At 43.9% G+C, this 25,156-nt stretch overlaps 1 protein-coding gene across 1 annotated transcript in view; it reads left to right on the top strand.

Annotated features, from left to right (window-relative positions):
• UVRAG (UV radiation resistance associated) overlaps positions 1-25,156 on the top strand; it is a 103,375-nt gene that overhangs the window by 41,313 nt on the left and 36,906 nt on the right. The window contains exons 6-12 of the mRNA XM_075851339.1: positions 334-419; positions 4,738-4,843; positions 5,708-5,834; positions 10,114-10,198; positions 10,799-10,886; positions 13,026-13,086; positions 17,799-17,964. Coding sequence (XP_075707454.1) covers positions 334-419; positions 4,738-4,843; positions 5,708-5,834; positions 10,114-10,198; positions 10,799-10,886; positions 13,026-13,086; positions 17,799-17,964 — 719 coding nt within the window. The remainder of the gene's footprint in view (positions 1-333; positions 420-4,737; positions 4,844-5,707; positions 5,835-10,113; positions 10,199-10,798; positions 10,887-13,025; positions 13,087-17,798; positions 17,965-25,156) is intronic.

Consider the following 25,156-nt stretch of genomic DNA (forward strand, 5'->3'; position numbering starts at 1 on the left):
AAGTCAAAACCAGCAAAATTGTGAATGCTGCTTTGGATGTGACTAGAGTAAATTAAATTATGCAACTTAAGATCAACAAATGCTCACAGGTTTTATTGCAATTTTGTTGTGTGTGTGTGTGTGTGTGTGTGTGTGTGTGTGTGTGTGTGTTTGTGGAATGTGATATGGATCCACACAATGTTACCATAGCTAGGCTGACCCACCAGAGGGCAGGCAGGAAGTTTTGTCATGGGAACACTGGATATACAGTCACATTCCATATACAGATGTAATTTTGGTTTCATCTGTTCTGCATTTCTAATTTCTCTCTTGGCTTTGGTGTGTTTCTTTTAGGGTAATACTGAGTCCCGCAGGAACAGCCATCTACAGGTGGAGCAGAATGCGGTGCGGAGCTCCTATGGAGTGTTCTCACTTCTGAGGTAGGTGAAAAGTTACAACGTAAATGAAAATTATCTTTACAACTACAGAAGTAAGGAACACTAATTCACCCTAAAGCCTGCTATACAGGGGTTGTCGGTTTTGATACACCACGCCAAATCCCCTACATAGACATAGATTTACATGATAAAATTCTGGCTTCCCGCAGCCACCACTAGGGGGAGCTCACTGAAAGCATATGTATTATTGGGGTTTATGCTTGGAGCTGTCCGCTACTCACAACGAGCAGAGATCTTGAAAATGTTGAGGAATTGAAACACAAAGTATATTCCAAAATTGCTGAAATTTTAATTATTCACGTGAACCCTCTGGGACCTTTTAGTAAAGGTCCATGTACCTGGGTCAGCCGTCAGGTGAAGTTTCCGACCTGAACACCAACAGTGAGGCTATATTCATACGGGTCAGATTTGCCATAGGCAAATCTGACCCGTGGATGTGCGGCAGAAATCTGAGGCTTATGTTCTTCCTGTAGATGGTGCCCCCTGTAGACGGTGCCCCCTGTAGACGGTGCCCCCCAAACAAATAAAACAAACTTGTGCTTACCGATCCCAATTCCCACGACAAACCAAGCTGCACATCCGGCCTCTTCAGCCACGTTAGGCCTGCGGCCTATGAGATGCCAAGACAGGGCCCTTGTGTAGGCCGACCCGATTTAGTGACGTCATCGCGCCAGCCTGCGCAGGGATCCTGTCCTAGTGGCTTATGGACTTCAGGCCTAACTTCGCCTGGTGAATGGTGGAGCAGGGATCTGAGGACGCAGATACAATTCAATGTGGCAGTCATCTGGGGCACTGGGCCAAAAACCTGGGGTTTTTGCCCATTGCGGGTGACGCCACTGGTCCGAGTAACTGGCGTATCGGACCGCGTGACCCCTGCTCTGGGATTAAAAGGAGCACCAGGAGGGCACGTGCCCTCATTTACATACGATCCTGGGTATCTTTCTTTTGTGGGCGCACCTAAAGGGTAACTAAACCTTAAACAAACTCCTGACGTGTCATAGTGACACGTCAGAAGTTTTGGTCGGTGGGGGTCCGAGCACTGAGACCCTCACCAATCGCTTGAACGAAGCAGCAGAAGCGCCCGGGTGAGCGATGTTTCGTTTCTGTTCGGCTATTCTCGGAAAGCCGCTGTAGTGGTGTACGGACTCGGTAACCTGCTTCGTTCTAGCGATTGGTGGGGGTCTCATCAATGGGAGGAAGAGAAATTGTTTTTTGAGGCGTTTCTGACTGCTGCGCTCAATGTCTGCAGGAGAAAAATGCCGCAAAACACGCGGCAAAGAGTGCAGGCAGGTCAAAATCCGGCATTTTGAGGCGGTTTTTTCCACCTGCAATAAACTCCGTGTGAACAGGGCCTAAGGAGCAGACTTTCTTAGGCCCCATGCACATGACCGTAGATTTCGTCCATCATTACGGACCCGTTAATTTCTATGGCCGACCGACACCTTCCCGTATATTTACGGGAAAGTGTCCGTGCCGTTAAAACCTTCCGTAAATAATAGGACATGTCCTATTTTTTTATTTTACGGAATTGTGCTCCCGTACCTTATAATGGGAGCACGGATTGCAAACGCTGACGGCCGTCCGTGCCCGTTATCGCAGATGGTGATTGCGGGCACAGTCGTGTGCATGGGGCCTTTATAGATGCCCTAAAACAGGCTGACAATCTTTTTCTCAGGGGTCCACTAGAGGGCACTGTGGCACTGTTAAACACTCCGCAGCCTGTACAGGAATCCTTTTGTTTCTGTGATGTATAGGGAAGTCGCGGCGCGTTCTCTGAAGCGTCGTCCTCTTACTAAGGGGCCGCAGCCGCTCAGAGATGTCCTTCAGTTACTCAGCCGACCTCTCGGGAGCAAACGTTTACATTGGAGGCTAATCCTGAGATCTTTTCTAAGAGCTGCAGAAGAGCGTCCCATACAAACGATCACTCATGGCTGATATATATGAAACCAGCACTTCACACGTTTGACGAGACGAATCCAGAACACTTAGACCGCGGAGAAGACTCGCGGCTAGGAATGCAGCCGCAGCTTTATCGCTTTCTGCCGTTTCCTTCAAAGGGATTCTTGGGGCACTTAATGCGCTAATTTCTAGGACTTTACTCGAGACGGTGGATTATACGGAGAGGCGGTGACTGTTCAATCGATCCTATATGCGGCACCACAATATTAAACGGCTATTCCCCCTGGTATAAAAGAATTGCTGAGTCTTCGTCTCGGAAAGCTGGGTGACATCCACACTCCTCCCAGGGGGCTCTCATCCAGCTTTTTTATAGTCCTGAATGGCAAAAGCTACGATCATGCACAGAAGAGAGGGGCCGTTCCTCTGTGGAAGTGGAGTCCTCCATAAGTTCTTACTACTAAGCTGGATCGGAACAGCGGGCCCCGTCACTCCAAAGGCCCCATAGAAGCCGCATGATACCCCTATGATACAAATGATGTGTGCAGTGGTAATGTCCCTGCTATCGAATATCCTACGTTACTGGATAGATTTGCCATTCAGGAGTCTGGGAGAGCTGGATGACAGAGCCAATGATGCCAATAATGAGACCGATGGCAATGGTCACGTCTGTCTCAGTGAAGCCGTGGGCGAGGCTTTAAGCCAGGGGGCTCGGGCTTTACTAGGATCTCTCCTGACTGGATGACTCTCACTGGTGCCCTCGGAGGAGATCCTTCTTCTACTGAAAGCCGCGCCAGTTCATTGCATTTGGTTCAGTTGGTTCTGCAGAACTTGGATAAAGGAACCAGCGCAGAACGAGATTTTTTTTTATCTTGGCAAATTGAACTGGTGGTTAAGTTACTTGCAGTTTATGGAAATCTGCTCTTCATGTATTGACTTACTGCTGAGCTTGTGTTTATACACAGCAGTGTAAAGCATGGGGGACAGACAGTGCAACATCCTGAACATCTGATGAGACCTAAGGAAGATTCAGGATCCTAAAGATAATACAGCTGAACTGCAGCCACTGAATGTGCCGTAATGGAGCAAAGTTAAAAGCGTCCGCCACATACAGAATAAATAAGGCTTTCTCTATGAGAGGGCGAAGGGAGCAGGACTCCCCGGCTGTCTCTCTGAGAGGGTGAAAGGTGCAGGACTCCCCGGCTGTCTCTGAGTGGGCGGAGGGAGCAGGACTCCCCGGCTGTCTCTGAGTGGGCGGAGGGAGCAGGACTCCCCGGCTGTCTCTGAGTGGGCGGAGGGAGCAGGACTCCCCGGCTGTCTCTGAGTGGGCGGAGGGAGCAGGACTCCCCGGCTGTCTCTGAGTGGGCGGAGGGAGCAGGACTCCCCGGCTGTCTCTGAGTGGGCGGAGGGAGCAGGACTCCCCGGCTGTCTCTGAGTGGGCGGAGGGAGCAGGACTCCCCGGCTGTCTCTGAGTGGGCGGAGGGAGCAGGACTCCCCGGCTGTCTCTGAGTGGGCGGAGGGAGCAGGACTCCCCGGCTGTCTCTGAGTGGGCGGAGGGAGCAGGACTCCCCGGCTGTCTCTGAGTGGGCGGAGGGAGCAGGACTCCCCGTTCTGTCTCTCTGAGTGGGCGGAGGGAGCAGGACTCCCCGGCTGTCTCTCTGAGTGGGCGGAGGGAGCAGGACTCCCCGGCTGTCTCTGAGTGGGCGGAGGGAGCAGGACTCCCCGGCTGTCTCTCTGAGTGGGCGGAGGGAGCAGGACTCCCCGGCTGTCTCTGAGTGGGCGGAGGGAGCAGGACTCCCCGGCTGTCCCTATGAGTGGGCGGAGGGAGAAGGACTCCCCGGCTTTCCCTATGAGTGGGCGGAGGGAGCAGGACTCCCCGGCTTTCCCTATGAGTGGGCGGAGGGAGCAGGACTCCCCGGCTTTCCCTATGAGTGGGCGGAGGGAGCAGGACTCCCCGGCTTTCCCTATGAGTGGGCGGAGGGAGCAGGACTCCCCGGCTTTCCCTATGAGTGGGCGGAGGGAGCAGGACTCCCCGGCTTTCCCTATGAGTGGGCGGAGGGAGCAGGACTCCCCGGCTTTCCCTATGAGTCCTGGGAGTAGTAAACCGCTTTTTACTTAAAAATACTGAATCACATCTCAGAAAACGTAATATTCCCGAGCTCCGCCCCTCCCCCTCGATCCTATGCTGCCCTCCGATAGACCTGTCAGTCACTGTCCGCTTACAACTAGATGTCCGTTTTTGTTTCAGTGCAGAAGGGATGATTCATTTTTATAATAAGCGCTCGTATGATGTGTTGTACAAGGCTTGATCCTCTAGTAGGCGCTGCTCTTATAAGCGGACACCTTCAGGTTACGCAGCCTTTACCTTGTACTTGTGTTATTTCTACCTCTATGTCCTCTGCAGGCTCCACCGGGCCCAGTGCGCCATCAAGCAAACCCAGGTGACTGTTCAGAAGATTGGTAAGGAGATTGAGGAGAAGTTGCGGTTATCTTCATCCAGCACTAAACTGGTAAGAATAATGTCCTGCCGTCAACACTGATCATTTCTATTTGTATTGGCTCCCAGTCTATGGTTGTGTGTTGTATCTTGCGGTGTTATAATATTCACATTTAGTTATTCTACATTTATATGTTGACTTAAGAGAGACTACCAAAATAATACATATTACAAAGTGACCTTTCACTGAGCCTGTAGCGCCCCAACAGGCACTAGAAAGCATAACAACCCAAACAAACTAACGGTGAAGCTTAACCCCTTAACGACATACCACGTACAATTATGCTTGTCATGGCAGCCAGGGGGCCTAATGAAGGCCCCCCCCAAGTCTGCCATCTTTGTGCTCCTTTGAAGCCCCGCCTTCGGCTTCAATGGAGACTGTCAGTATCTCGATATACTGAAATATATTAGTATTGCAATATATCATGCAAGCGATCCAACGATCGCTGGTTGAAGTCCCCTATGTGGACTAATAAAAAAAAAGTTAAAATATGTTAAATAAAGATGTTTTTAGAATGTTCCAAAAAAAATATTGAAAGTTTCAAAAAAATTCCCCTTTTCCCATGGTCTTTAAGATATATAAAAATGATACAATCTGTCTGCCCACAGCCACCACTAGGGTGAGCTGTGGAGATTACTGCACATTGTGTTAATCTATAATCTGTATTCAGTAAGCTCCCCCTAGTGGTGGCTGCTGGCAGACTGAATTTTATTCCATTCCTTTTTATGGCATCACTCACCATTTAATATAGTTTGTCAAATTTTTTTCTTCTTGACAAATCGTTACCATAGCATTCTGGGAGGTTTCCATGTGAAGTGATGACATCATTTCACTTGCTGAATATAATATTCCGATTTGTCTAATGGTTTTCTGTAGAAGAAAGAGAGTGAGTGTTTACGGCTGAAAATCCTGGTGCTTCAGGACGAGCTGGAGAGACAGAAAAAGGCTTTGGGTCGGGAGGTGGAGCTGCTGCATAAGGAACGAAACGCGCTGAATGTTAAACGTGAGTAAAACCGAAACGCATTTTCGGCAGTACAGGATCACACTAGAGGCAATACTCCATAAATCGGGTCTCTGCACAGCGAGGATGGAAAGGGAGGACGCTTTCTCTGTGTTTGACTGAGAGGGAGGGAGAGCTGCGAAAAGGAAGCTTCTGAGTGACTGGGTGACAAAGTAATTAGACACAGAAGTGCAAATATGGCTGACATTGGTGCCTGGAAAAAGCCTTTAACCAGACGTTCTTAGCCCACATTTTGATCAAATTGTGTGAGCCCACCTGCCACGGCAAGGCGACCTCACATATACTAGTCCTTCTCAATGAATTAGAATATCATCAAAAAGTTAATTTATTTCAGTAATTCAATTCAAAAAATGAAACGCACATATTCTATAGATTCATTACACACAGAGGGATCTATTTCCAGCATTTTCTTTTCTTTTAATGTCGATGATTATGGGAACAGTTCATGAAAACCCCAAATTTAGTGTCTAAGAAAATGAGAATATTGTGTAAATGTTGCAGATTGTCGCCTCCCGGTGTGACACTCTAATCAGCGAATCAACACCAAACACCCGCACAGGTTTCCTAAGCCTCTAATCGGACGGGTCTGCTGCTCAGTGTCCACAGTCCTGTTATCAGAGGAAAGTCAATTTTGCATTTCATTTGGAAATCTCGGTCCCGGAGTCTGGAGGAAGAGTGGAGAGGAGTCAGTCCAAGTGTCCTGCGCTCCAGTGTGAAGTGTCCACAGTCAGTGATGGTTTGGGGGCCGTGTCATCTGCTGGTCACTGTTTTATATCAAGTCCAGAGTCAGCGCAGCGTCTAGCAGGACATTTCCCAGCACTTCATGCTTCCCTCTGTTGACAGCTTTATGGAGATGTGGATTTAATTTTCCAGCAGGACTTGGCACCTACTCACACTGCCAAAAATACCAATACCTGGTGTAATAACCACAGGATCACTGCGCTTGATTGGTCAGCAAACTCGCCTGACCTAAACCCCATAGAGAATCTACAGGGTATTGTGAAGAGGAAGATGAGACACCAGACCCAACAATGCAGACGAGCTGAAGGCCGATATCAAAGCAACCTGGGCCTCCATAACACCTCAGCAGTGCCACAGGCTGATCGCCTCCATGCCACGCCGCATTGATAACCTCAGCAGTGCCACAGGCTGATCGCCTCCATGCCACGCAGCATTGATAACACCTCAGCAGTGCCACAGGCTGATCGCCTCCATGCCACGCCGCATTGATAACACCTCAGCAGTGCCACAGGCTGATCGCCTCCATGCCACGCAGCATTGATACCACCTCAGCAGTACCACAGGCTGATCACCTCCATGCCACGCAGCATTGATGCAGTAATTCATGCAGAGTCGGAGCCCCGGCCAGGTATTGAGGGCAGATACTGTGCAGACTTCTCAGTAGAACAACATTTCGGTATTAAAAATCATTTTTGAATTTGGGCTTATATAATATTCTAATTTTCTGAGACACTAAATTTGCGGTTTTCATTAAGGTTATGTTTAGACTGAGTGTTTTAGGTGGTTTTTCGGGCCATAAATGGCCCAAAAAACGGCCGTAAAATCGGAAGCTGAACGCCTCCAAACATCTGCCCATTGATTTCAATGGGAAAACAGCGTTCCGTTCCGACGGGGCATTTTTTTACGCGCCCGTTTTTCAAAACGGCCGCGTAAAAAAACAGCTGTGAAAAAGTGTCACTTCTTCAGCTGTTTTTGGAGCCGTTTCTCATTGACTCTATAGAAAAACAGCTCCAAACACGGCCATGAAAAAACGCGACTTTGCAACTTAGCGAAAAACTTTCTTTTGAAAACGGCTCCGTATTTTCAGAGGTTTTTTTATTTTGTGTGTGAACAGAGCCTTACCGTTCCCATAATCATCAACATTAAATGCTGGAAATAGATCCCGCTGTGTAATGAATCTATGGAATATACGAGAGACACTTTATGAATTGAATTAATGAAATAAATTAACTTTTTGATGACTTCTTGATGCACACACACACACACACACACACACACACACACACACACACACACACACACACACACACACACACACACACACACACACTCGTAATACACACACACTCGTAATACACACACACACACACACACTCGTAATACACACACACTCGTAATACACACACTCACACTCGTAATACACACACTCACACACGTAATACACACACTCACACACGTAATACACACACTCACACACGTAATACACACACTCACACACGTAATACACACACTCACACACGTAATACACACACTCACACACGTAATACACACACTCACACACGTAATACACACACTCACACACGTAATACACACACTCACACACGTAATACACACACTCACACACGTAATACACACACTCACACACGTAATACACACACTCACACACGTAATACACACACTCACACACGTAATACACACACTCACACACGTAATACACACACTCACACACGTAATACACACACTCACACACGTAATACACACACTCACACACGTAATACACACACTCACACACGTAATACACACACTCACACACGTAATACACACACTCACACACGTAATACACACACTCACACACGTAATACACACACTCACACACGTAATACACACACTCACACACGTAATACACACACTCACACACGTAATACACACACTCACACACTCACACACGTAATACACACACTCACACACGTAATACACACACTCACACACACACACACTCACACACACACACACTCACACACATAATACACACACTCACACACACACATAATACACACACTCACACACACACATAATACACACACTCACACACACACATAATACACACACTCACACACACTCACACACATTAGTGGAGTGGAAAGTGTGACAGTTCTGCAGTGTTATATGCACTTTGTGTATTTGTTTTCGTGTCTCGGGACTTCATTTGTAATTATCCGTTAAGCGGTTTTTGCTTTTCATCAGCCACTTTCCCAAATAATGACGACTGCTCCAAGTCCGCAGATTATACAAATACAAGTTTATTTAGTTACGCCCCGTGACTCCTATTCCTCCTGCATTCCCATATTCACACATTTCTGCACTCAAACGACCGCAGAACATGTCCGTCATCGAACCCCAGAACACCCCCCGGTGCCACGGTTACATGAATGTCAAGTCGAAAGATAAGGGGCCGATCCTGTCCTATGTAAATAAATCAAAATCACTTTTATTATAATCAGCTCTGCAACTTTATTTAATATACTTTGCCTTTCAATTCCTCAACATTATAAGCTCTCACCTGCTTGCTGTCAGTGAATGGATACGTTCTTCTTTACATCCAGAGACTGAACACGTGTCCTGACCTAGTCAGGCTTAAAGTGCAGCTAAACGTTTGACAAACTTCTGACATGTCATAGAGACATGTCAGTAGTTTGGATTGGTGGAGGTCCGAGCACTGAGACCCCCACCAATCGCTAGAACGAAGCAGCTGAAGCGCTCGTGTGAGCGCTCGGCCGCTTCGTGTCTTTTCGGCTTTCAGCCTTTGGATGTAGCAAGCAGAGATCTTGAAAATGGCGAGGATAGGAAACACAAAGTATGAAAGAAAGTTGCAGAAGTTTTCATTATACAATGATTAAGCTTTATTTACATAAAACCGGACAGCCCCTTTTATGCTGCAGGACGTTTCCACTGACTTCCATGGGGAGGAATACAGTCGCAATGCTCTGTGACTCGGATTATGCATAAGTTACATCTTGTGACCAGAGTTATACAATACCCTTTATGCTGCCAGTCACAAACCGTTGCTTTACTTCTATGTAAGGGAATCGGAGACCTAAAGTCGGCTACGTTGACAGGAGCTGAAATCTCCCAGCATCCCCTGCTTGTTCAGCGTCTGCAGAGTGGTGATTTGTAAATGACGTCTTTACACCAGACACTAAAGTTAACGGATGTAGGAAAAACTCGCCGCCCCCCCCCCCTGCATTGTAGGAGGAGTTCTTCTGACACGCTTGCTGACCGTTTCCAGTAACAATCAGCAGAATTGTCAACACTTTTTTTTAATTTTTTATTTTATTTGTACTGCGTATTCATTTCCGTACATTTTTGGGAGAACTCGCATCTGAAGATGTTTTCTCAAATAGACCCTCTCCATTAACCCTAACACCACCACCCCTCCCCCATCTGGACCGAATACAATACAGAATTTTGTTTGGTTGTGTAATAAAATATTTGTATCCATTTTTTTTTTTTTTTTTTATAGGCAATAAGTTTAACGCTCAATGTGAGAAGTTGCAGAAGAAAAGCGAGTCCCTTAATGAGTTAAGAAAAGAGTGTACAGCCAAGAGGTAATCCTAGCGAAATCCCTGGTTAACCCCTACCCAACCGCCCACTGTTTGTTTTGGTTTTTTACGTCAGTCGGTGCGTCGTCTTGTAGAAGAGGCTGGTGACCGCTCGTCCTCTAAGCAGGATGGGTAACTAACATCTCCTGCTTAGAGCAGCCTCCTGAACGTAGGTGGGGTCGGAAAAATTCAGACCCCAGCTATTTGATCGCCGCGGGCAATACTGGGCAATACAGAAGTTGCCAAAATAACCACCCCCTCTGACATCACTTCCTGCTCTGCAGCTATTGGCTGAAGTTGTACCACACAGACTTCCTGCTGTGCCCGCCCCCTGCATGTACTCTGCATATAATACCGGTAAGGCCTCATTCAGACCGCAATAATTTGGTCATTAATTGCAAGACAAAACCAGGAAAGGGTCCGGAACAAGTGAAAAGCTTTTATTACACGGATTATTTTTCATTCCCGATTTTGGCTTCTAAATACTGACGCAAAATACCCCCGTCTGAATGTGGACTAATACTGAGCGCTCTGACCACATATTCATATGTATTCTATGTATTTCCTATAAATAATGATACAGAACATTCTATTTTTTCCCTCCAGGGAGTCGTTCCTGAAGACAAACGCCCAGCTGACCATTCGCTGTCGACAGCTTCTCTCTGAGCTTTCCTATATTTATCCTATAGACGCGGTGAGTAAAATCTTCACTTTACATATTCACATCTTCTCTTTATACTCAACCAATATGGAGGACAACCTAAATACCCCTCTATAAATAAACTAAATAGATATCCGTAGGTCATATATAATATGGGGGGCGGGCATATATTAGAAAACGCCCATGACTATATATATATATATATATACCCAGGAGACATGTCATGTGCTCTAGATAATATGCAGAGTCCCAGGTCTGAGTAATCATATGAAGGCAAAGATGCAGTCAGCACCAGACCCAAACAAATGGTTACATAACAAGTATATGTGGATATATAGTATAAGCAACTTACCCATAGATTTGTGCTGTCTGGCGTCACACCCGACGTACGTTTCGGCTGTGGGTGGTGCCAGAGAGTCTGAGGTGTGACCGGCCGCCAATCACATCAGTCACAGCTGATGAGGGGGATGTGACCCATCCGGAGCAAAGCAGAAAGTAGGAGGCCGCCAGAGAAACGCCCCATGCATAGAACACACCACAGTGCTCAAAAGCGTTCCTGTGGTGCGCGCATGCGCGAACACCACTCCGATACACGTGGCCAGTGTGGTAACATCCGTGCAGGTCACCTGAAAGAAGGGAAGGGCTAATGCTAGGCAGTCACGCGACCAGACCGCCGTCACAAGAATGGCCATGGTGACGCTGTAGTGTAAAGATGGTGTGTCGTATTGTTTGTATATGTGTATAGTTGATTGGTGGGATTGTTACAGTGTATTATATCACACCAATAGTGGATTCAAAAATATACAAACCGAGACAAGTATCGCTAAACACATCATGGAATATATATATACACATCAGTACAATCATATCAAACGGTCAGTGTAATCTTTCCCTATTCAATATATTGTTACATAAATAACATAGAACATGTGTTAGACATACAATATGGGAAAAAAATAAATCACTCTCTGCACTGGCTCTGCCGCTTTGTTGATCTTGAATTCTTCACCGGGTATACGACACATCAATTGTGACGTCCTGTGTATGGGCTGTTCTGCTTCACAGCCCGTAACGCGCATGCGCTGTCACTGCTGTTCTCGAGATAACAGCAGGGGCCGCGCATGCGCGTTACAATAGGACAAGCCGATATACACCACGTGACAAGTGACGTGCCGTATACCCGGCAAAGAATTCAAGATCAACAAAGCGGCCAGAGCAGAGAGTGACGTCACCAGTCAAGTTCCCCGCGGCAGGATCTGGAAACGGGGCCACTTTGGAAAATGTAAGTATATTACAAATGTATTTATATTTATAAATTACAAGCCTTAACACAAAGTCATTAAATCTCAAACAACCCCTTTAAGTTATGAGCTTTTTTTAACAAAATTTAAATGAGGCTATACTAGGCGAGTGGGAGGTAACAGCAGCGATTCCCTGGAGGTGGAGCCTCCTCACAGCCTCTGACGCTGTCCAATCAGCATGAAGCTGCTTCACACAGTGTGAGAGACTGAGGCTGGAGGGAAGGGGGGATCACTTCAAATAGCCATATCTCCGGCTGTGGACCACCTAGTACAGCGGTTCTGGTGGCATATGAAAGAGGAGATTCTAATATTTCATGAGACACCAGGATCACAGTTCTAGCTCTGACACAACCGGAGATATCACCAGTTGAATACACAGTCGGGAATGGAAGCGGTATACTATAAAATCATGCTGTGTTGCTGGGCAGGGAATGGGGAGGAGCTGTGTGCTGATTGGACGGCGTCATACAGAAAACATTACTCCGCCCAGAGTGAAAGTCACCTCCCATTTGGAAAGTATAGCCAAATTAGCATATTTAGAAAAATGCTCAGAACTTTTTTAAAATAATACGTTTTCATAAAACAAATCCCACTGTAGTTATCCGCATCATAGCGCCTGTTAGATTAGTCAGGAGATCGGGCATTAATACAGGGACTCTGTCACCAGTTGAAGTATTTTTTTGTTTTCCAGGCTCGTCTGACAAGTCTTATTAATAACATCACAGAACTATTCTTACACTTTTTTTTTCTTTTTTAATTTGTAATTTTTTTTATTTTTTTTTAAATTTTTTATTTTTTTTGAGGGTTTTTTTTTTTTTTCCTACATTTGATTTTACTGTTCATAAGTAATGACGTTTTAATCTCTCCACAGTTTGAGCAAAAGGATTACTTTATATGTGGTGTGAAATTACCAAATTCAGAGGATTTTCAAGGTATTTGTATTTTCCATTGTATTCAAGCACAAATGCTGCAGAGCTATGTCTGCGGAGCAGTCGAGCTGGAGTTGTCGCTTAGCATGATCTGTGTGGTTTTCCATGTGTAAAGATGAATTATTACAAAAGAAACTGTTCTAGTGTCATTCAGCCATACAGCTCTGCTACATCTGTAGATGTTGTGCATTACTCCATATTTCAATGTAGATTAATTGCTCGTCCTTGTGACCCAGCGCTGCTAGAGGACCAGTTCCCCGTTCAGCCATGGGCTTGTCACCGCAGCGGTGCACTGTACAGGGTGTTCCAGGCGCAGATGGTTGTGTAATCATGGCTTGTCATTGGTTGGCTCGTCCCAGCACAAGATTTCACTGTCCTGCGTTGTAATGTGTTCTTGGTTTTGTTTAGGAATAATTTAAGAGTGGACAGAAATAATTATACATTCATTTGGTTTTTAATCCACAGATCTCAGATTATCAGATATTCTGGATTGGATTTAAAATTTAATTAATGAAACCTAAAAGTAAAAAAAACACAAAAACAAACAAACACCCTGTCATATAAATAGCAACACTTCGCTAAGCCTTAGCGCCTCAGTGTAAGAAAGGGATTGTTCAGGACTAAAAAGAAAACATGGCTTCTTTCTTCTAAAAGCAGTCCCGCACCTGTCACTATGTTGTGTGTGGTATTGCCAAATAGTGAGTGCAGCTCTGGAGTAAAATACAGGATGTAACTCAGGATCAGTACAGGATAAGTAATGTAATGTATGTACACAGTGACTCCACCAGCAGAATAGTGAGGGCAGCTCTGGAGTATAATACAGGATGTAACTCAGGATCAGTACAGGATAAGTAATGTAATGTATGTAAACAGTGACTCCACCAGCAGAATAGTGAGTGCAGCTCTGGAATATAATACAGGATGTAACTCAGGATCAGTACAGGATAAGTAATGTAATGTATGTAAACAGTGACTCCACCAGCAGAATAGTGAGTGCAGCTCTGGAGTATAATACAGGATGTAACTCAGGATCAGTACAGGATAAGTAATGTAATGTATGTACACAGTGACTCCACCAGCAGAATAGTGAGGGCAGCTCTGGAGTATAATACAGGATGTAACTCAAGATCAGTACAGGATAAGTAATGTAATGTATGTACACAGTTACTCCTCCAGCAGAATAGTGAGTGCCGCTCTGGAGTATAGGTAACTCAGGATCAGTAATGTAATGTATGTACACAGTGACTCCTCCAGCAGAATAGTGAGTGCAGCTCTGGAGTATAATACGGGATGTAACTCAGGATCAGTATAGAATAAGTAATGTATGTACACAGTGATTCCACCTGCAGAATAGTGAGTGCAGCTCTGGAGTATAATACAGGATGTAACTCGGGATCAGTGCAGGATAAGTAATGTATGCACACAATGACTCCACCAGCAGAATAGTGAGTGCAGCTCTGCAGTATAATACAGGCTGTAACTCAGGATCAGTACAGGATAAGTAATGTATGTACACAGTGATTCCACCAGCAGAATAGTGAGTGCAGCTCTGGAGTATAATACAGGATGTAACTCAGGATCAGTACAGGATAAGTAATGTAATGTATGTACACAGTGACTCCACCAGCAGAATAGTGAGTGCAGCTCTGGAGTATAATACAGGATATAACTCAGGATCAGTACAGGATAAGTAATGTAATGTATGTACACAGTGACTCCACCAGCAGAATAGTGAGTGCAGCTCTGGAGTATAATACAGGATGTAACTCAGGATCAGTACAGGATAAGTAATGTATGTACACAGTGACTCCACCAGCAGAATAGTGAGTGCAGCTCTGTAGTATAATACAGGCTATAACTCAGGATCAGTACAGGATAAGTAATGTAATGTATGTACACAGTGACTCCACCAGCAGAATAGTGAGGGCAGCTCTGGAGTATAATACAGGATGTAACTCAGGATCAGTACAGGAGAAGTAATGTAATGTATGTACACAGTGACTCCACCAGCAGAATAGTGAGGGCAGCTCTGGAGTATAATACAGGATGTAACTCAGGATCAGTACAGGATAAGTAATGTATGTACACAGTCAGCATTGTGAGAAACTAGACATGGACCGCACAATCCACAGTATATACGTTGATCTGAGCCGCTAGGCATAATTTAGAAACATGAACATGAGGTTCTTTGTAAACATTTTGATCAAACTGTATAAGCCCACTTGCCACTTCACGGCGACCTCTTTAAAGTGGGTCCCTACTCTAGCGGTTGCAGCACCGGGATGTAACTCAGGATCAGTATAGAATAAGTAATTTATGTACACAGTGACTCCACCAGCAGAATAGTGAGTGCAGCTCTGGGGTATAATACAGGATGTAACTTAGGATCAGTACATGATTAGTAATGTAATGTATGTACACCGTGACCCCACCAGCAGAATAGTGAGTGCAGCTCTGGAGTATAATACAGGATGTAACTCGGGATCAGTACAGGATAAGTAATGTAATGTATGCACACAGTGACTCCACCAGCAGAATAGTGAGGGCAGCTCTGGAGTATAATACAGGATGTAACACAGGATCAGTACAGGATAAGTAATGTAATGTATGCACACAGTGACTCCACCAGCAGAATAGTGAGTGCAGCTCTGGAGTATAATACAGGATGTAACTCAGGATCAGTACAGGATAAGTAATATATGTACACAGTGACTCCACCAGCAGAATAGTGAGTGCAGCTCTGGAGTATAATACAGGATATAACTCAGGTTCAGTACAGGATAAGTAATGTAATGTATGTACACAGTGACTCCACCAGCAGAATAGTGAGTGCAGCTCTGGAGTATAATACAGGATGTAACTCAGGATCAGTATAGAATAAGTAATTTATGTACACAGTGACTCCACCAGCAGAATAGTGAGTGCAGCTCTGGGGTATAATACAGGATGTAACTTAGGATCAGTACATGATTAGTAATGTAATGTATGTACACCGTGACCCCACCAGCAGAATAGTGAGTGCAGCTCTGGAGTATAATACAGGATGTAACTCGGGATCAGTACAGGATAAGTAATGTAATGTATGCACACAGTGACTCCACCAGCAGAATAGTGAGGGCAGCTCTGGAGTATAATACAGGATGTAACACAGGATCAGTACAGGATAAGTAATGTAATGTATGCACACAGTGACTCCACCAGCAGAATAGTGAGTGCAGCTCTGGAGTATAATACAGGATGTAACTCAGGATCAGTACAGGATAAGTAATATATGTACACAGTGACTCCACCAGCAGAATAGTGAGTGCAGCTCTGGAGTATAATACAGGATATAACTCAGGTTCAGTACAGGATAAGTAATGTAATGTATGTACACAGTGACTCCACCAGCAGAATAGTGAGTGCAGCTCTGGAGTATAATACAGGATGTAACTCAGGATCAGTACAGGATAAGTAATACAATGTATGTACACAGTGACTCCACCAGCAGAATAGTGAGTGCAGCTCTGGAGTATAATACAGGATGTAACTCGGGATCAGTACAGGATAAGTAATGTAATGTATGTACACAGTGACTCCACCAGCAGAATAGTGAGTGCAGCTCTGGAGTATAATACAGGATATAGCTCAGGATCAGTACAGGATAAGTAATGTAATGTATGTACACAGTGACTCCACCAGCAGAATAGTGAGTACAGCTCTGGAGCATAATACAGGATGTAACTCAGGATCAGTACAGGATAAGTAATGTATGTACACAGTGACTCCACCAGCAGAATAGTGAGTACAGCTCTGGAGTATAATACAGGATGTAACTCAGGATCAGTACAGGATAAGTAATGTAATCTATGTACACAGTGACCCCACCAGCAGAATAGTGAGTGCAGCTCTGGAGTATAGTACAGCATGTAACTCAGGGTCAGTACAGGATAAGTAATGTAATGTATGTACACAGTGACTCCACCAGCAGAATAGTGAGTGCAGCTCTGGAGTATAGTACAGCATGTAACTCAGGTTCAGTACAGGATAAGTAATGTATGTACACAGTGACTCCACCAGCAGAATAGTGAGTGCAGCTCTGGAGTATAATACAGGATGTAACTCAGGATCAGTACAGGATAAGTAATGTAATGTATGTACACAGTGACTCCACCAGCAGAATAGTGAGTGCAGCTCTGGAGTATAATACAGGATGTAACTCAGGATCAGTACAGGATAAGTAATGTAATGTATGTACACAGTGACTCCACCAGCAGAATAGTGAGTGCAGCTCTGGAGTATAATACAGGATGTAACTCAGGGTCAGTACAGGATAAGTAATGTAATGTATGTACACAGTGACTCCACCAGCAGAATAGTGAGTGCAGCTCTGGAGTATAATACAGGATGTAACTCAGGTTCAGTACAGGATAAGTAATGTATGTATGTATACAGTGACTCCACTTTTTATGTATAGTTTATATAGAAACTAAGTGTTGAGGTAAAGCAGTGGGTTGACTTTCAGAAAAACATAATGGTAGCACAAGAAACAGTGGGAGGGGGGTGGGGGAAAAAAAGACAGGGAGAAATGAGATGTTTTATATTGATGATGAATCCTTTTCTTTTGTAACATTGTTTTTGCAAATAAAATAAAAGTACATAATGTTACTATTTTTGTCTCCTGTATTCTTATCATTTGTTCCATTTTGTTCATATTTTCATGATTTCTTTTGCAGCAAGAGATGACGGCAGCGTGGCTGTGGCTTTGGGCTACACGGCTCATCTGGTATCTATGATTTCCTTCTTCTTACAAGTACCGTTGCGATATCCTATTCTCCACAAGGGCTCCAGATCTGCAATCAAAGACAACATCAACGACAAACTAACGGAGAAGGAGCGAGAGTAAGTCGTAGCTGACACGTGTCATTCTATCTACATCACATCGCTGCAGGGTGTTAGGCCCCATGCATACGCCCAGAAAAATGGTGCGCAATTGCGGACCCATTTACTTTTACTCCCCACGGACACCTTCTCTTATATTTGCGGGAAGGTGTCCAGGTGGTAGAAGTGTTCCAAAAATGTAGAAACATGTCCGTCGTTTTACTTTCTACGGGTCATGCTCCCATACTTTGTATTGGAACGCAGGCCGAAAATGCGAGTGGCTGTCTGCGGCCGGCCGTGCCCGTAATCGCGGGGCCTTCCAGTTTCAGCACATAAGGCTTATTTTTTTCGTTTTTTGCAGGCGGAAAATCTTCCTCAAAATTCCGTTTGGAAGTTTGAGGCAGATTTTCCTCTCCCTGCACGCCGATATTCGCTGCGGTTTTCGCCTGCGGCCATTGAGCGCCGCAAGCATAAAACACAGCGGAATACGCTTTCTCTGCCTCCCATTGATGTCAATGGGAGGTCAGAGGCGTAGCGGCGCGAAGATAAGGCATGACCCTTCTTTCTCCCGCGAGTCGTTTTTTACCGCTCGCAGGAAAAAACCGCCTCCCATTGAAATCAATGGGAGGCATTTTTGACCGGTTTTGCGGCGCGGTTTCTGCGCCAAAAAAATCGTCAAAAAACTCAGTGTGAACTCACCCTAAGCATACTACCCGTTTTCGCTCTCATGTTCGTTATTTTTGTAATCGTTTTGACTTTTACGGACGCAGCGATACCAGTCATCTTAACTTTTATTTCTTTAACATCACTTTAGGGAAAAAAAAAATAGGAAAGGGGTTTTTTTTTTTTGTTTTTTTTTTGGGGAACATTAAAAAAAGTTTTCAGCTGATATTTTCATTTTTATTTTTAATTTTTAAATATATGTATTTAAGTGCCCCTAGTGGGCTTGAACCAGCGATCGTAGAAGCGCTTACATGATATACTGCAATAGTAATGTATTGCAGTATTTCGTGTTTCCTACAGTCTCCTACGAAGTCCGGCCGGAGTACAAAGATTGTAGATCTGGGGGCTTTCATTAGGCCCCCCCGGCTGCCATGACGACAATCGGAACCCAGCGTTCGCGTCGTGGTGTGTCGATGGCACGTCGGAGGCACGTCATGGCATGTGGTTAAGGGGTTAAAGAGATCTTCTTTCATTTAGTAGGATACTTTATTTTTTAAAATCTGTCTTGGTCATGTGATGTGACAAGTTCACGGCTCGTTACAGAGCTCCGATGACTGTACTGTAACAAGCCATGCAGCTGCGTCTCCGTAACATGCGACCGTTTGTATCCACTGCAAGTTAAAAAAAAAAAATCGGATCCTATTGGATAACGGCAAAAGAGATGTTGAAAATCATGATGAATTAATACAGAAATTGGGGCATGTGGATGTTTATAGTGTTAAGTCTCCTTCTTGGGACCCTCCATAAGACAGATTCAAGAGCCGCTAACTAAAAGCCGCTCTTGTTCTGGAGACCTCGGGCCGTCCATGTATGACATGGTCAATCGTTCATCTGAATGGCCGCCATGTAATACTACATTTCCCCTCTAGAGGCCACTGCAGGGAAAATGAGCAGTTTGCCAGGTGTCTGTGGTCATCTGATCTCCAAGGGATCTCTTAAAGTGGTTGTTTGTGGTGAGACGTCCCGTATAAGAGGTTTATGCAATTTTATACATTGAAATTAAAAATATAATTTGGGAATATATTTAAATATTTGCAAAATATAGATTTTGAAATGACGTCATGGATGCTCAGGATGATGATGATGATGATAAGTTCACACAGTGTAGACAATTTCTAATACTCGCGGCAAAATGGCGGCACTTTTTTTTTAATTCCACATCCTTCAGTATAAGGGGAAAATCTATTCAGACCTTATAATTTTATTGGAATTTTTGGATTTTCAACCATTTAATCCGGCTGCTGGTAGACATCTCTACAATTTGCCGTTTCAAAGTATAACACTCAATACACGCCCCCCCCCCCCCCAAAAAAAATCAAACTTTAAAAAAATATGTATGAAAAATATCTGCCAAACTATGAAAATTGCCTCGGCCTCAGTGATTGGATAATGGCTTTAAGATGCCGGGGCCGAGTGATGTTCTGGTAGTCCAATATGAAATCCGCAGCTGCAGGTAGAAAAACGCCTCCGATTTAGAAGGTTTCAGTCTTTTTGCTTTTCGTCGTCGTTAAACAACCTCCGATTAGGAGAAGCGCCAAAGTTTATGTAGCAGTTTTTTGAACTTTTGACACTTTTTGTGATCTATTTTTATTATTATTTTTTTTTTTTTGTACTTTTTAGTGTCCGGCCTGTTTTGACCGAGCTATTTTTTTTAAATTTTTCCATCATCTCATTCCAAGAGCTATAACTGATTTTTTTTATTTTTGCGACCGCACCGCTGTATAAGGTCTTATTTTTTCGGGGACTTGTTGTATTTTTTTCATAGCACCGTTTTGGGGTACTTAAAATGTATTGATTAACTTTTTTGGTGGGGTAATAGAAAAAAGAAAAAAAAACAGCAATCTCGCCGCTCTTTTTTTGCTTCCTTAATTTATGCCGTTTACCGTGTGGTCTAAATAATATAATAACTTTATTCAGCGGGTCGTTACGATTGCGGCGATACCAAATTTATCTAGTTTATCTTATGTTTTACTACTTTTACACAGTAAAAACAGTTTTTTAAAACTTTTTGAAGAGCCATAACTTTTTTTTTTTTTTTTCCACCGATGCAGCTGCATGAGGGCTTTTTTTTTTTTTTTTTATTTTTTTTTTTGTGGGACGACCTGTAGTTTTTATTGGTACCATTTTGGAGTAGATGCGACTTTTTGATCACTTTTTATCACGTATTTTTTCACGGCAGGATGAACAGAAAACCGCAATTCTGGCATTGTTTTTTATTTTATTTGTATGGCGTTTTTACCGAGCGGGTTAAATAACATGATGGCTTTATAGGCGGGGTCGTTACGTGCGCTGCGATACCAAATAGGTGTAACTTTTCTACTTTTTTTTTTTTTTTCTCTTCGGGTTTTTATTTATTGAACTTTTATTAAACTTTTTTTTATTAGTCCTACTAGGGGACTTGACTATGCGATCATCCGATCGCTTTTATAATACACTGTAATTATTCTGTATTGCAGTGTATTATTGCCTGCCAGTGTAAAACTGACAGGCATCTTCTTGGCCATGCCTCTAGCATGGCCTAGCAGGCAATAACTAGAGGCAGACCTGGGGGCCTTTCTTGCTCCAAGCAGATTTATTCTGATGCATCGCCGTGAAAAGGCGTAGGCATCAGAATAAAGCCCGTTCGTAGCCGCCGTGAAAAGGCGTATTGGCGGTCACGAACGCGTTAAATGCTTTGCGCAACTAGCATATAAGAGCTTAGATCTTGGTATCCTATAGCCCATCTTTGCTGTCAAAGGATACCTGGATCTTAAAGCTCTAGGTTCAATGCTAAGGCCTCATGCACGGGGTCATGCCCGTAATCACAGCCCACAATTGCGGGCACAGACGGCCGTGAGCCGCATTTTCGTGCCACGCTCCCATAGTAAGTATGGAAGCACGGCCCGTAAAAAACGAAAGTAGGGCATGCGCCATAATTCCCGTCACGGTTCTACGGCACGGACACCTATCCGTAGCGGTACTGAAAGGTGTCCGCGGCCAATAGAACCGGGCAGGTCCGTAATTGTGGAGTTTTTTTTTTACGGTCGTGTGCATGGGGCCTAAGGGTGCAACGCTTGTAAGGTCGGGGAGGAGGATGAAACGTTTTTGCTTCCTGGTTCTGTGTCTGTGGAGGGGAGAGGTGGGAGGTGAAGCTGCAAGTGAGAGCAGGAAGACAGATCACAGCCTGTTAAGGCCCTTTTACACTGGCCAATGATCGGACAACTGATCGTTCATATACGCTCGTTCCCGATCATTGCCCCATGTAAACCGAGCAAACACTCGTTCATCGGCTGATTGTATAGTTTATGCAGCAGAAAACGGGAAGACATGGGGATGAGTGATCGTAACGATCGCTCCTCCCCATACATTACAGATCATAGCTCCTTGTGAAAGGAGCGAACCAGCGCCGATCAACGAGTGGTCTCGTTGATCGTTGCTCGTTGTTGGGGTATGAAAGTACCCTTAATGTCATCTCTCCTCTGTACCGTCTCCAGGGACCTCATGGGGGGGATACAGGGACCTTACTTCATGTCATCACCCCCCCCCCCCCACCTATCAGTGAAGACGTGCTCTGTCACATTAAGGCCTCGTGCACACTTCCGTCTGTCTTTGAACGGCTGCTAATGACGGTTCCATGAATCACGGACCGCACACGGATGGCTTCCGTGTGCAGCCCGTTCTTTGACGGACCAATTCAATGCAAAGGCCGAGACTGTTCCGTCAAAAACGGGCCAGACTACGACCTGCACTACTTTTGATGGATGTCCGCACGGTTCCGTTAAAACAACGGATGTGTGCATGGCCCCATTGAAGTGAATGTGTCAAAATGAGATCCGTTAAAGTGACGGATAGCACCCAGACGAAAAAAACCTGAAGTGGGAATGAGGCCTTAGAGGGGCTTTTCTTTTTCTACTACAGGGGTGAGAGATGAGCCATTGCGTATGTAACCCCCCCCCCCCCCGCAACTAATCAGTCCATTGCTTCATATCGAGGGCCGAATGTTTACCGGGATCTGGATGGCAGAGATTTTTGGTGTCTTCAGTTCTGGTGATTGTGGAGACTTGTACACATAGACATAAGTGACCTGTATGAACTCTGCGCATCTTAGGCTATGTTCACACGGGGTATTTTGCCGAGTTTTTTGACGCGGAAACTGGCCCGAGAACGCCTCCCATTGATTTCAATGGGAGGCGTCGGCGTCTTTTTCCCGCGAGCAATAAAACTGCCTCGCGGGAAAAAGAAGCGACATGCCCTATCTTCGGGCGCTTCCGCCTCTGACCTCCCATTGACTTCAATGGGAGGCAGAGAAAGCGTATTTCGCGCTGTTTTATGCCCGCGGCGCTCAATGGCCGCAGGCGAAAATCGGCGTGCAGGGAGAGGAAAATCTGCCTCAAAGTTCCAAACGGAATTTTGAGGCAGATATTCCTCCCCCAAAATACTCTGTGTGAACATAGCCTTATACTTTTAGGGTAAGTTCACACAGGCTGGTTACGCTGCGTAAAAGTACACCGTGTATCCGCCCTGTTGCCCGCAGGGAATTCCGGACGAAAAACCGGACCAAAATGTGGTGCAGATTTTCACCTGGAATGTCCGCTGCGGAAATCCGATGTACTTACCACGACGTTCTACATCCCTGGGAAGACTAATATCTTGTTGAAATCTCATCCTCTTTGCTACTACTGTATAATGCTGCCGATTTTGCGCAACTAAATCCGTTGCGGGTTGAACATGTCCAAGCCTTTGAGGTTAATGTACTAGTTCTTCTCTATTTGCCAGGGTAGAAGTTTTTTATTGTGGTGCCATAGTAGTCTCATTACATGTGGTTGTGCGTTTATAGTTTGAGAAATACGGTATATTGCAAAAATCTCAGGCATCCGCTTAATACATAGCGGTCTGGCTGCACCCGCGATACGACGCGTCTATCATCTTTTTGATTTGTACGAAACATTTGCGGCTGTTATCACTTATATGTATTTACTGTGGATTTGTCTCCAATTTTTTTTCTAAAGTAATTTGCTTTTATGACATCAATTCAACATTTTTTTTAAATACTAGAGGAGTAAAGGATTCAAGCCACATGTTCCATAAAATAATTCCAGCAGTTATTAAAAAAACACAATTGTTCAGTCAGCTGGAAAAAACATGTAGGGGAAGAATATATAGGCCATAACTACTATAATACTGCCCCCTGTGTATAACAATATAACTACAACAATACTGCCCCCTATATACAAGAATATAACTACTATAATACTGCCCTCTATATACAAGAATATAACTACTATAATACTGCCCCCTATATACAAGAATATAACTACTATAATACTGCCCCCTATATACAAGAATATAACTACTATAATACTGCCCCTATATACAAGAATATAACTACTATAATACTGCCCCCTATATACAAGAATATAACTACTATAATACTGCTCCTATATACAAGAATATAACTACTATAATACTGCCCCTATATACAAGAATATAACTACTATAATACTGCCCCTATATACAAGAATATAACTACTATAATACTGCTCCTATATACAAGAATATAACTACTATAATACTGCTCCTATATACAAGAATATAACTACTATAATACTGCTCCTATATACAAGAATATAACTACTATAATACTGCCCCCTATATACAAGAATATAACTACTATAATACTGCTCCCTATATACAAGAATATAACTACTATAATACTGCCCCCTATATACAAGAATATAACTACTATAATACTGCTCCTATATACAAGAATATAACTACTATAATACTGCCCCTATATACAAGAATATAACTACTATAATACTGCCCCTATATACAAGAATATAACTACTATAATAGTGCTCCTATATACAAGAATATAACTACTATAATACTGCCCCTATATACAAGAATATAACTACTATAATACTGCCCCCTATATACAAGAATATAACTACTATAATACTGCCCCCTATATACAAGAATATAACTACTATAATACTGCCTCCTATGTACAAGAATATAACTACTATAATACTGCCCCTATATACAAGAATATAACTACTATAATACTGCCCCTATATACAAGAATATAACTACTATAATACTGCCCCTATATACAAGAATATAACTACTATAATACTGCCACTATATACAAGACTCTGAATATAACTACTATAATACTGCTCCTATATACAAGAATATAACTACTATAATACTGCTCCTATATACAAGAATATAACTACTATAATACTGCCCCTATATACAAGAATATAACTACTATAATACTGCCCCTATATACAAGAATATAACTACTATAATACTGCCCCTATATACAAGAATATAACTACTATAATAGTGCTCCTATATACAAGAATATAACTACTATAATACTGCCCCTATATACAAGAATATAACTACTATAATACTGCCCCCTATATACAAGAATATAACTACTATAATACTGCCCCCTATATACAAGAATATAACTACTATAATACTGCCTCCTATGTAC

This window comes from Rhinoderma darwinii, chromosome 2, assembly GCF_050947455.1.
Source record: "Rhinoderma darwinii isolate aRhiDar2 chromosome 2, aRhiDar2.hap1, whole genome shotgun sequence".
Lineage (NCBI taxonomy): Eukaryota > Metazoa > Chordata > Amphibia > Anura > Rhinodermatidae > Rhinoderma > Rhinoderma darwinii.